The sequence below is a fragment of the Hyperolius riggenbachi genome, chromosome 6, assembly GCF_040937935.1.
Source record: "Hyperolius riggenbachi isolate aHypRig1 chromosome 6, aHypRig1.pri, whole genome shotgun sequence".
Taxonomy (NCBI): domain Eukaryota; kingdom Metazoa; phylum Chordata; class Amphibia; order Anura; family Hyperoliidae; genus Hyperolius; species Hyperolius riggenbachi.
The window spans coordinates 364,087,167-364,101,347 of NC_090651.1; the positions used below are offsets into that span (position 1 = coordinate 364,087,167).

The 14,181-nt window shown below is 45.0% G+C and overlaps 1 protein-coding gene across 1 annotated transcript in view; it reads left to right on the forward strand.

Annotated features, from left to right (window-relative positions):
• Positions 1-14,181, forward strand: part of LOC137521914 (IgGFc-binding protein-like) — a 141,781-nt gene that overhangs the window by 62,479 nt on the left and 65,121 nt on the right. Inside the window, exon 5 of the mRNA XM_068241791.1 lies at positions 4,378-4,718. Within this exon, the coding sequence (XP_068097892.1) occupies positions 4,378-4,718 (341 nt within the window). The remainder of the gene's footprint in view (positions 1-4,377; positions 4,719-14,181) is intronic.

Here is a 14,181-nt window from a genome sequence, read left to right on the forward strand (position 1 = left end):
ACTCCCTGTAACAGACAACACCCCATGCCAGACTCCCTGTAACAGACAGCACCCCATAGCAGACTATCTGTAACAGACAGCAGCCCATAGCAGACTATCTGTAACAGACAGCACCCCATGGCAGACTTCCTGTAACAGACAGCACACCGTGGCAGACTCCCTGTGACAGACCGCAGCACATGGCAGACTCCCTGTAACAGACAGCACACCATGGCAGACTCCCTGTAACAGACAGCACCCCATGGCAGACTCCCTGTAACAGACAGCACACCATGGCAGACTCCCTGTAACAGACAGCACCCCATGGCAGACTCCCTGTAACAGACAGCACACCATGGCAGACTCCCTGTAACAGACAGCAGCCCATGGCAGACTCCCTGTAACAGACAGCACACCATGGCAGACTCCCTGTAACAGACAGCAGCACATGGCAGACTCCCCATAATAGACAGCAGCCCATGGCAGACTCCCTGTAACAGACAGCACCCCATGGCAGACTCCCTGTAACAGACAGCACCCCATGGCAGACTCCCTGTAACAGACAGCACCCTATGGCACACTCCCTGTAACAGACAGCACCCCATGGCAGACACCCTGTAACAGACAGCACCCCATGGCAGACTCCCTGTAACAGACAGCACCCTATGGCACACTCCCTGTAACAGACAGCAGCCCATGGCAGACTTCCTGTAACAGACAGCAGCCCATGGCAGACTTCCTGTAACAGACAGCAGCCCGTGGCAGACTCCCTGTAACAGACAACACCCCATGCCAAACTCCCTGTAACAGACAGCACCCCATAGCAGACTATCTGTAACAGACAGCAGCCCATAGCAGACTATCTGTAACAGACAGCAGCCCATGGAAGACTCCCTGGGACAGACAGCACCCCGTGGCAGACTCCCTGTAACAGACAGCAGCCCGTGGCGCACTCCCTGTAACAGACAGCACACCATGGCAGACTCCCTGTAACAGACAGCACCCCGTGGCAGACTCCCTGTAACAGACAGCAGCCCATGATGGAATCGCTGCCACAGACAGCACCTCCTTACTGACCCCAGCAATAGAAAGCATCCCATGGCAGATCCCTTGTTAGAGTCAGCACTAGTGATTTTGCATATGCATAATTCTGCTTTGCAATTTGCAACTAAAGTGCAAAATAGTAATTTGTAATGTTTGGCATATACGTAATTAATTTCATAATTGTAGTTACTTGAACATTGGTCATGAACAATCGTTATTACGTGAGATATGGTATAGTTACAAATTAGCCATTATGATCATTATCATAATTACAAAAATAATCGTAATAATGAAAACTATGCAGATCCTCGTAAATACACTACATTTTTTGAAATGTATGCATCATTTTTACAGTTACGATTTTGCTATTACGATCGCAATTATAATTATTAAAAATACACAAAATTAGGCAAAAGCCAACTTTTGCAATTGATTTTTGAAACGTTTTTGTGTAGCAGATTTCATCGTAAGCCGTAACTGAACAGCTTCTGTAACAAAAACGCTTGGAAAACCGCTCTGATCTAGTGTTTTTCAGAGCGGTTTTCCACTTTCCTATAATTAACATTGAGGCTGAATAACCTCAGAAATCAGCAAAAATGCTGCAGGACCCGCGTTTGCATTTGGGGAAAAAAAATTAAACAGCTCTGGTTGCTCCATCCCATTGCAATACATTAGGCAAGCGCTTTTTAGCCCACAAGCGTTTTAAAAAAAATGCTCAGAACCGCTCTTGGTGTGCACCAGCCCTAACAGACAACAACCCATGAGAGCATTTTTGGAACAGACAGCACCCCATTACAGACCCCCTGTAACAGACAGCACCCCATAATAGACCTCCTGTAAAAAACAGCACCCCTTGTCAGACCTCAGTAATAGGGATGGTCGCTGGATTCCGCGATTCCAGACGGAATTTGGTGATTCCGGATTCGATATCACAGAGCGGAATTGCTATAGGGCTAAAACGGAATTCCGCTGAAAATTTTAAAATTCTGCGGAATTCAAATTTGTTTCCCCACCAAACTAATTTCTGCCTGATAACAACTATTTCTACTCCCTTCCTCCTCTCTCCTCCTGGAGGGAGAAGGGTCTCTTCTTCCAGGGAATTGTAGTATTTCAAAAGCCAGCTTACATACCTTGGCTGGGAATTGAACCCAGGTCTGAGTGCATGGTAGCTAGCTTTCTTCACCACTATACCACCACCAACACTACATGCTGAAGCCAGCCTAGCATGTACCATTATGATATATGGGCAGCATGGTGGCGTAGTGGTTAGCTCTCTCGCCTTGCAGCGCTGGGTCCCTGGTTCGAATCCCAGCCAGGGCACTTTTTGCAAAGAGTTTTGTATGTTCTCTCCGTGTCTGCGTGGGTTTCCTCCGGGCACCCCGGTTTCCTCCCACATTCCAAAAACATACGGATAAGTTAATTGGTTCCCCCTAAAAATTGGCCCTAGACTACAGTACTTACACTACATAATATAGACATATGGCAATGGTAGGGATTAGATTGTGAGCTCCTTTGAGGGACAGTTAGTGACAAGATATATATATATACACTGTACAGCGCTGCGTAATATGTCGGCGCTATATAAATACTAAATAATAATAATAATAATAATAATATATCCAAGAGAAAAATGAGCTTGCTTATGGATTTGTAGCATGTCAAAAGCCAACTCACATTGGCCAGGAATAGAACCCAGGCCTACCGCTCTGTAGGCTGCTATCCTAACCATTATACCACCAACACAGCACACTACAATGCTACATGCTGAAGCCAGCCTAGCATGTACCATTATGATATATCCAAGAGAAAAATGAGCTTGCTTAAGGATTTGTAGCATGTCAAAAGCCATCTCACATTGGCCAGGAATAGAACCTAGGCCTACTGCTCTGTAGGCTGCTATCCTAACCATTATACCACCAACACAACACACTACAATGCTACATGCTGAAGCCAGCCTAGCATGTACCATTATGATATGTACAAGAGAAAAATGAGCTTGCTTAAGGATTTTTAGCATGTCAAAAGCCAACTCACATTGGCTGGGCATAGAACCCAGGTCTAGTGCTTGGTAGGCTGCTATCCTATCCTAACCATTATACCACCAACACAACACACTACAATGCTACATGCTGAAGCCAAATAACTATGCTGTGTTCCTTTTTTTCTTTCTCTGCCTGAAAGAGTTAAATATAAGGTATGCAAGTGGCTGACTCAGTCCTGACTCAGACAGGAAGTGACTACAGTGTGACCCTCACTGATAAGAAATTCCAACTATAAATCACTTTCCTAGCAGAAAATGGCTTCTGAGAGCAAGAAAGAGGTAAAAAAGGGGAATTTCTTATCAGTGAGGGTCACACTGTAGTCACTTCCTGTCTTAATCAGGACTGAGTCAGCCACTTGCATACCTTATATTTAACTCTTTCAGGCAGAGAAAGAAAAAAAGGAACACAGCATAGTTATTTGTGTGCTAGGCACTGTACATACACATGTCTATCTCATTATGTCACATTTCAGTTCGGGTATCCTTTAAGCAAGCTCATTTTGCTCTTGGATATATCATAATGGTACATGCTATTCTGGCTTCAGCATGTAGTGTTGGTGGTGGTATAGTGGTGAACAGAGCTACCTACCATGCATTTAGACCTGGATTCAATTCCCAGCCAAGGTATGTAAGCTTGCTTTTGAAATACTACAATTTCCTGGAAGACGAGAAAGATATAGGATAAATAAAGTTGCTTTTGTGATTATTTCAATTTTTCCGGCGGAATCCGGAATTCCGTGGAATTTCGTAAAAATCCGGCGGAATTTTCATAGCGACGGAATTTAACGCTGACGGAATCCGCGATTTCCGGTGGAACGGAATTTTCTCTTTCTGATCATCCCTACTCAGTAACAGATAGCATTCTATTTCAGACCCCAATAATAGTGTTAGGCATCAGTAAAGGAGGGCTTGTGTAAGGGTAAATTAGGGTTAGGCTTAAATACTGGCAAATTTTGCGGTGGGGGGATCAGATAGGATACGGCATCAGGAGAGGGAGGGCTTGTATGAGAACATGGCTAGGTTAGGTGCTGGTAAGATTTTGCCAAAAATTACCAATTTTTTTCTGTCAGAATTATGTAGTGGAATATCAAAAATTTTACCAATTCTCCACTAGCTGTTTTTCCAGTGCCCAATTTACCATGGTGCATGAATGTATGCCTAAAAAGTACTAAAATGTAAAATGTATGTAAAAAAAATATGCCAAACTTATTTTGATATATTTTACTGATAAAGTTTGAAAATATCAGGAGAAAAAATAAACATAAATGGGCCAATGTGCCAATCAATTAATACTGATTTGTTTTATTCTTTAGGTTCCTCCAGACCTTCTTGTAGCCTCCTAAAGTGCAGAAAGAAGGAGGTTTGTAAGATAAGCCATGGGAAAGCCACCTGCCAAAGCACTTCGGACTCCACCTGCTGGGCCTGGGGAGACCCTCATTATCACACATTTGATGGGAAAAACTATGATTTCCAGGGCACCTGTTCTTACACCATGACCAAGACCTGTAGCTCTGATCCTGACCTTCCATTCTTCAATATTGAAACCCAGAATGAAAACCGAGGTTCTTCTCTTGTCTCTTACCTGAAATCGGTCAACATCCAAGTATACAACTATAATATTACAGGCGTTCGGTCTGAAATTGGTGTTGTTAGGGTAAGCATAGAGATAATATCATGTTCTGCATTCATGCCTATCACTTAATCTTGCCTTGCACTGTTGTAAGGATTGATCATGCAGATTGTGGTCGTGACTAGAACCAGACTGGCAGATCCACAATCTCTGCATGGCAATCCTTTAGGTTAAACAAAACCAGAAGATCACAATTGAAATACTGACGTCTGCACAACAGAGTAGAATAATAGATGTGTTTATTTACAAATATGCAGTATGACAACGACACAAACCTCCATACATATATAATCGTACAATCAAACAATACGTGGTGCACCACAAATACCAGAATCCTGACTATCTATCTATCTATACCAGGGGTCTCAAACTCAATTTACCTGGGGGCCGCAGGAGGCAAAGTCAGGATGAGGCTGGGCCGCATAAGGAATTTCACAATCGCGGCGCATCGCCGCCTCTGCCCGCTCCTCTCACTCTTCCTTCACAGAGAGGGGCGGGGAGAGGCGGCGATCCGTGTGGCGATTGACGTCAGGAGAGGGCAGAGCTGAAGCTGAAAGCTCTGTCCCTTCCAGGAAATGCCGGTGGATTGCCCCCCGGGCGATGTGGGGGCTCTGCAGCCCTCGTTTAGCGGCGGGGATGCGGCAGATTACTTGGGAGCACTGAAGCGAACTATAAGGAAGCTTTTGCCAGTGAGGGCCACAAAATATTGTATCGAGGGCCGCAAATGGCCCGCGGGCCGCGAGTTTGAGACCCCTGATCTATCCTAAGTATAAACAGCAACACACAAAATATCAGAATATATACAACAGTGCATAATCCAAATCAGCATACATAAAGGGAAGTCATACAAGCAGGAGTCAAACCAGGAAATCAGCATCAGGCAATAACATCAGGCAGAGGGTGGTCAGGCTAGCAAGGATCAATACCGGGAATTCAAAGTATAAATGCAAGGTAAGGCAGGAAACACAGGACACAGGATCAATGGCCAGAGTCACAACTGCAGCGAGCAAACAAAATGACCTAGCAATGTGCTGCTAGCAAGTCCATCCTTATAAATACAGCACATTGATCAGGTGACTGGCCAGAATATTCCACAGTTCCATCTGCTGGTGAGCCGGGGAGTTGCACAGCTCCCAGCAATATGAGAGCCATCTGCTGGTAGACAGCGGAAGTCCACTTCAAGTTCCTCAGTGCTGCCACCAGCAGGATGACAAAGGCACCGATCATGACAACTGTATTATGCTACTTACCTATGCACCTATATGCAATAGACAAGCTCTGAAGAACTCACCCGCCTATTTTTAAATCAGGCTTGTCCAACTCCAGTTCTCGAGAATAGAAAGCCTCATCCATAGTAAAGAAAAATTTCCTGCCAAAATGTAATGGGTTTTGGCAAGATATACATTTTTGCAAAAACTTTCTTAACCTCTTGAGGACCGTAGGCTTACACCCCCCGTAGTGACCACGCTATTTTTTACACTTTAGTGTTCTGCAGTTTTAAGAGCTCGCTGCAGAGCACTACAACTTAGCACACAAATTAATTTGACTTCCTCTTGTTGCCACCAACATAGCTTTCTGTTGGTGGCATCTGATGGCTAATATAACATATGTTTTTTTTTAAATTAATTTTATTTTTAATTTATTTTAATTAAATTCATCATTTTTCTTTAAATTTTCCCTCCCACCATCCCTCGCTCTCCCCGACAGCCAATCATACAAGATCAGCTCTCATAGGCATCAGCCTTTGAGAGGCAATCATCTGCTGGGCCACCCGAGGGGACAGCTCAGTGACAGAGCAGTCCCCATATAGCGCTGCTGTAAATCGCAGCGCTGTACACGTAAACACATTTTTTTTATTCTTAACAGCCTACTAGCGGTGGTCACCGCTGGCAGACTGTTGACGGAGCTCCACTCCACCAATCAAGCAGGAATGCGCGCTGCAAACCACTCCCCCAAGACTTGATGCCAATTGGCCTTACGCGGTCCTGGGGGAGCCATCTTGAGGCCGCCAATTGGCATTAGGCATTTGTAAGGTGGTTAAAAATGTGTTTTCTCAGGGAAATAGCCTTCAATGCTTGCAAAAATGTCTCATGTCATCTTATGCTCAATTGCAAATAGTGTAAATGTGTTTGCCATGCCATGAAAGTTTTTTTTCAAATATTTAGTTCATTTGTTCTTTTTCTAGTTTATAGGTTAACTTATTTGTTCAAGAGTAGTGTTGTTGATAGTGATGGATAATTTTGCATTTGTCTATTTTTTTCCCATTACAATTCTGATCATAATTTCAATTTAGTGGGTAATCTTGATTTTGTATATTATACTAGACACTTGCGCCACAGTGAGGCAAACCTCCGGGCAAGTGATCTAACCTAAATTTAAAACCTTGGGAGCAGCTAAGCAAAAAAAATGTGTAACTTACATTTGGTTGAACAGCGAGGAGAACGCCAGCGCATACCACTAAGGCTGCATCCGAAATGACCACCAGCTCAGTGTGCAGCACCTAAATAGATTTTCTGCACACTTCGCATTCAATTCAGATGCAAATCATATGCAAATCTGCTACTACTTATCATGCAAACAGGAAACTCAGGAGGAGGGACTGGGAGCAGCTAACCTGACAGTTACATAGTTACAAAGTTAAGGAAAGGTGGGGGGAAAGGCTGCGCATCCCTAAACACATGTTGCAATTGAATGGTTAATTGCACAGGCATACACCGCCTCTGCCAGACTGAAAAATGCATGCCCTGGCTGCTCGGGGGTGGGGGTAGTGAGTTGCTGCTGTGCTCCTGCTGCTGGATGGGCAGGAGGGTCGGCTGCTGCTGCTGCTGCTGCTGAAATCTGTGCAGTGGCTGTCTGGCTCTGACCACTGCCTGCACCACTTTGCATCAGCTTCTCCAACTCACTAAAGTCCTCAAAATGTCTGCTCTGTAAGTGGCTCTGCAGGCGCGAGGTACCCAACTTGAGCAGATCGCGACCTCTGCTGAGACTGACACCGCAACTGTTGCAAATTGCACGTGTCGCGTCCACTGGGCACTTGGTGAAGTACCGCCAGACTGGGGACTTCAACCTGCTCTTTGAGCTTGAGGACTTGGGTTTTTGGGTGCCCTTGGAGGATTGTGCCTTTTTGGTTTTAGTTGGAGGTTTGCTGCAGGTGGTGGTAGCGACTGAAGCAGCAGGCTGTGGCTCCTGCCTTCCACGCCCTGTGCTGGCTGCCTTGCTGCTGCCGCACCTCTGCGCCACAGACGCCTACTCCTCCGATGACGAGCTGCCTTCAACCAACTGTGCTGGTGGTACTGGTGGCACATAGGAAGGATCCTTGTAAATGGACTGAGAAGGAAAAGTTCTGAGTGGCACTCCCTGTACTGGCCTGTATTGAGACAGTGTGAGTATAGTAAAGGCTAAACAGTTCTCACCAGATCACCGACGTCTTCCTGAATCCTTACTGCTGGGACGTGTGCACAACGGATAGTATGAAGAAAGATCATGCATATCATAAACCAGAAGAACAAAGAAGCGGAATTCCGGGCACCTTCCATCCAGACTCTTTATTAGCAGTGACATCAAAATAGATGGCTTGTAGTTGGCACATCCATGTTGTGGATAGTCAGGTGGTGGTGAGATGGAGGTGGGGGGGGTGCCGGGCACCAGATGGGGCTTGCGACGGCCGTTTCACGTCTCGCTAGACGCTTAGTCACGCTGCGCTCCAATACGTATTGGAGCGCAGCGTGACCAAGCGTCTAGTGAGACGCGAAACGGCCGTCGCAAGCCCCATCTGGTGCCCGGCACCCCCCCACCTCCATCTCACCACCACCTGACTATCCACAACATGGATGTGCCAACTACAAGCCATCTATTTTGATGTCACTGCTAATAAAGAGTCTGGACGGAAGGTGCCCGGAATTCCGCTTCTTTGTTCTTCTGGTTTATGACATAGGAAGGATCCAGCAACTCATCATCATCAACCCCAAACATATCCTGTGAGCCCGCCTCAACCAACTACTCTACCCCAAAATCCCCTGCATCACGCCCCTCCTCCTCAGTGCCAACAACAAACTTCTGCACCTCCTCCTCCTCCTCCTTGGATGGCCCCATCATCTCCAACTCATACTTCTCCAAAACATCCCTGTACATGGTCACAGTCTCAGGGGAGAAGAGCATGCTCATTGAGGGCAGGCTGGTCGATGGGGTCACCATGACCATGGCCTCAAGCGCTGGTGGAGGCCTGCTGCGGACCAGAGTGCTGGTGGTAGTGGCACTGGTCTCGCTGGTGCTGGAGGCCTTGCTGGAAACGGTGGCTTCCTGCTCCGCCATCATTTCCACCACAGCCTGCACCTGTCTCTCCTTAATGGGCCGTGGGCGACGACCCGTCTCAAAGATGGGCGCAACACGCTGCTGTTGCGCCTCTGCTCCCTCCTCCCTGCGGTCAGTGGCTGGCGGCGGACCAGTCCCAGACCAGCTGCTGCTGGCAGTGGCTCCTGCAATGGCGCTGCTTCTCCTGGTGTTGCCTCACCCTCTACCTCTGCCAGTCATTGTGCACTATACAAATACAGTTAAAAAAAAGAAAAAGTAGAAGAGGGCAGGAAAGGGTGTACACTTTAATAAAGTCTGTGTTGGTGGTGACTTGGTGGTGACTAGTAGTATCAGTAGTAGTAGTAGTAGTACACACGCAGGTAACTAAGAAATACCTAGCGTACTACACTATAAGTAAGTCGTGCGGCAGACAGTCGGTGACAATTACAAACGGTCACACACGGTCAGACGCAATCAATTAATCAATAGGCTTGGGTAGGTGTCAGTCACAGGTCAATCACAACGGATGCTGGTGGTGGTGGCCTGTGTGTGTTGTAACTCTTATTTATTACACACTACAGATGATAATTAAATCACACAGTAACAGTGAAAAAAAAATAAGTGAACGGGTACTAGTAGTACAGTAGTAGACACTAGTAGTAGTACGCACGCAGGTAACTAAGTAAGAAACACCTAGCGTACTACACTATAAGTAAGTCATGCAGGAGACACTCAGTGACAATTACAATCGGTCACACACGGTCAGACACAATCAATCAATCAATAGGCTTGGGCAGGTGACAGACAGTCACAAGTCACTCACAACGGATGCTGGTGGTGGCCTGTGTGTGTTGTAACTCTTATTTATTACACACTGCAGATGATAATAAAATCACACAGTAACAGTGAAGAAAAAAAAAAGTGAACGGGTACTAGTAGTATGGTAGTAGACACTAGTAGTAGTACGCACGCAGGTAACTAAGTAAGAAACACCTAGCGTAATACACTATAAATACAGTAAGAATATGGTAAGAGGCACTGCAGATGATAACACAAAACACAACTGTATGTTGCTTGGCAACCCCCTTCGCTGCTGTGGTCAGGATAGATCCTCTTCACCTTTAGATAAACTTTCATGCAATAACACAGCGCCAGGTTTTATGTTGCTATGTGTGTGTGTTCAGATCCATCCACCTCCAGAGATATATCCCTTCACTCTGCGTTCTTATAGTGCACAGACAATGCACTCAAACAAAGAAGGAAGCAGAGAAAGTTTCTCTCAGTAGATATATGGAAACGTTTATTTCAAACAAGGCACAGTGGATGCAGAAATTTAACACTCACATAAAGAGGGTCCCATATGCCCATAGGACCCTCTACTGGTGATATCGTTTCCCACTCCAGTGGTACTCATAACCAAATACACAGGCAATGATGTCCGCAGTGCCCAGCTCGCTCTCGTCCCGACTAGTTTCGGCCTCACGCCGTCATCAGGGGATACGAGAGCGAGCGGGCTAAGGCACAGATATATAGATAGAGCATAATTACCTCCCTTCGGTCTAACTGCTGTCACCTCCCGAAGCGCCGCTCATACCGGAAGTGACTTCCGGTAGTCAGCCATACTGGATCCGGTGACGTCAATGCGCTCCACCAATGTAAACAGAGGATGCGTCGCACATGGCGCATAAGTGATACTAGAAGCGGAATTTCATACACATTACATGCAGCGATTGGTCTGCATAAGTGCAGGGTGACAGCAGTCATTTCAAACTTATTTACGCATAATGAAAATTAACAGAACAGTAGCATTAAAAAGTAAAAATATAGGTAATTTTGGCAGAACCTCTGCTGCCATCTAGTGACAACTTACATTATTTTAAAACCATTTCAGAGCAAAATAACATAACACATTCAATAAAAGGCTCATCATTTTTCACCTAACATTAACACCATATATATTGCACAAGATGTATCTATTGCACCAAAAATACACATTGCACAAACCCACAGTAATAAAAGTGACTGAAATAATGCTAAAATAAATACATAGAATATTGAATACATATAAATGGATATCTCCTACCTTAAAAACCACATACAGGTCATAACTTGATAAAAAGTCCACCCTCAGTTCAAGAGTTAGCTAAAAAACAATTCAAATTAAAATCTATATTAAGACCAATGGGGAACATACAGTTTAACCTAATAATCCAACTCATCTTTAACTTAGCCAGGTCTCTATCTGGATTATTTCCCCTCCAACACCTTGGGACCTGGTCAATAGCTGCATAAATGAGTCCCCTTGGGTTACAGTCATGTTCTTCCTTAAAATGTGCTGATACGGAATGTGCGACGCATCCTCTGTTTACATTGGTGGAGCGCATATGCGCTCCATTGACATCACCGGATCCAGTATGGCCGACTACCGGAAATCACTTCCGGTATGAGCGGCGCTTCGGGAGGTGACAGCAGTTAGACCGAGGGGAGGTAATTATGCTCTATCTATATATCTGTGCCTTAGCCCGCTCGCTCTCGTATCCCCTGATGACAGCGTGAGGTCGAAACTAGTCGGGACGAGAGCGAGCTGGGCACTGCGGACATCATTGCCTGTGTATTTGGTTCTGAGCACTACTGGAGTGGGAAGCGATATCATCAGTAGAGGGTCCAATGGACATATGGGACCCTCTTTATGTGAGTGTTAAATTTCTGTATCCACTGTGCCTTGTTTGAAATAAACGTTTCCATATATCTACTGAGAGAAACTTTCTCTGCTTCCTTCTTTGTTTGAGTGCATTGTCTGTGCACTATAAGAACGCAGAGTGAAGGGATATATCTCTGGAGGTGGATGGATCTGAACACACACACATAGCAACATAAAACCTGGCGCAGTGTTATTGCATTAAAGTAATACACTATAAGTAAGTCATGCAGCAGATACTCAGTGACAATTACAATCGGTCACACACCATTAGACTCAATCAATCAATCAATAGGCTCGGGCAGGTGACAGACAGTCACAGGTCACTCACAACGGATGCTGGTGGTGGCCTGTGTGTGTTGTAACTCTTATTTATTACACACTACAGATGATAATAAAATAACACAGTAACAGCGAAAAAAAATAAGTGAACGGGGTACTAGTAGTATGGTAGTAGACACTAGTAGTAGTACGCACGCAGGTAACTAAGTAAAAAACACCTAGCGTACTACACTATAAGTAAGTCATGCAGGAGACACTCGGTGACAATTACAATCGGTCACACACGGTCAGATGCAATCAATCAATCAATCAATAGGCTCGGGCAGGTGACAGTCACAAGTCACTCACAACGGATGCTGGTGGTGGCCTGTGTGTGTTGTAACTCTTATTTATTAGACACTACCGATGATAATTAAATAAAAAAAAAAATAAGTGAACGGGTACTAGTAGTATAGTAGTAGACACTAGTAGTAGTACGCACACAGGTAACTAAGTAAGAAACACCTAGCGTAATACACTATAAGTAAGTCATGCAGCAGACACTCGGTGACAATTACAATCGGTCACACACGGTCAGACGCAATCAATCAATCAATCAATAGGCTCGGGCAGGTGACAGACAGTCACAGGTCACTCACAACGGATGCTGGTGGTGGCCTGTGTGTGTTGTAACTCTTATTTATTACACACTACAGATGATAATAAAATCACACAGTAACAGTGAAAAAAATAAGTGAACGGGGTACTAGTAGTAGACACTAGTAGTAGTACGCACGCAGGTAACTAAGAAACACCTAGCGTAGTACACTATAAGTAAGGTGTGCGGCAGACAGTCGGTGACAATTACAATCGGTCACACACGGTCAGACGCAATCAATCAATCAATAGGCTTGGGCAGGTGACAGACAGTCACAGGTCACTCAGACCCTGCTGGTGGTGGTGGCCTGTACAGTCAGTAACTAACTAACACAGTACTGAAACTAATAAAGTAACAGACTACAGCAGTAAGTAATAAATAATTAACCTAAACTAGTACTACTAAGTACACAACTAACTAGAATCCCTAACCTACCTAAGCTAGTAGTAGCCTAAGGCTACCTAGGCTAGCAGGCCTAGCCTGCTCACAGACTAACACTAGCCTAGCACAGTATACACTATACACTAGCTGACTAAAAACAATCAAAATACTAGCTAACTATATAAGACAACAATACATGTGTTTAGGAGGTGTTTAGGAAGCAAAACGCTAGGTTTAGCAGTGAAATGCACTTGCTCAGACACAGCACAGCACTGGAGAATCTCTCAGTACCAAGCAGTCACACAAGTGCGTGGATCCACAAGATGGCCACCGCCTTATATAGAGGAGGCTCACCTCCTCTGATTGGTTGCTAGGGTTGCCAGGTCCTCGGCTGGAGGACTTCTGATTGGCCCAATGACGTCATCCCCGAATCCCGAAGCCGAAACCGAACCCACAGCTTCATCCAGCCGAATTCGAGTGCGCACATTCGGGAGACTTTGCATTAGGATTTGGCATGGATTGTATTTTTCGGGTTCGGGTTCGCATTCGGCAAACCTTAAAAATAACCCACATTTTCGGGTAAACTTCGCATTCGGGGTCCTGCTGAGCACCCCTGCTTAGGAGTACTCATCGACAACAAGTTAAATAATCGTACTCAATGCCAAGCAGCTGCAGCTAAAGCTAACAAAATTTTGGGATGCATTAAAAGGGAAATAAAAACTCGAGATGCTAGCATAATATTGCCCCTGTTTAACTCTCTAGTAAGGCCACATCTGGAATATGGAATTCAGTTCTGGGTACCACATTACAGGAAAGATATTGCAGTTTTAGAGCAGGTGCAGAGACGAGCAACAAAATTGATACAAGAATGGAAGGTCTCAACTACCAAGAAAGGTTAGATAAACTGGGTTTATTTAGTCTAGAGAACAGACACCTTAGAGGGGATCTAATTAACATGTATAAATACATCAGAGGGCAATATAATAGCTTGGCGGATGAGCTTTTTGTCCTTAGGCCTTCGCAAAGGACTAGAGGACATGATCTGCGCATGGAGGAAAAACATTTTAGACATTTATTTAGGAAAGGGTTCTTTACAGTAAGAGTGATTAAGATGTGGAATGCATTGCCACAGGAAGTCGTTATGGCAAACTCTCTACCTGCATTTAAAGGTGGCTTAGATGCTTTCCTTGTGTTGAAAG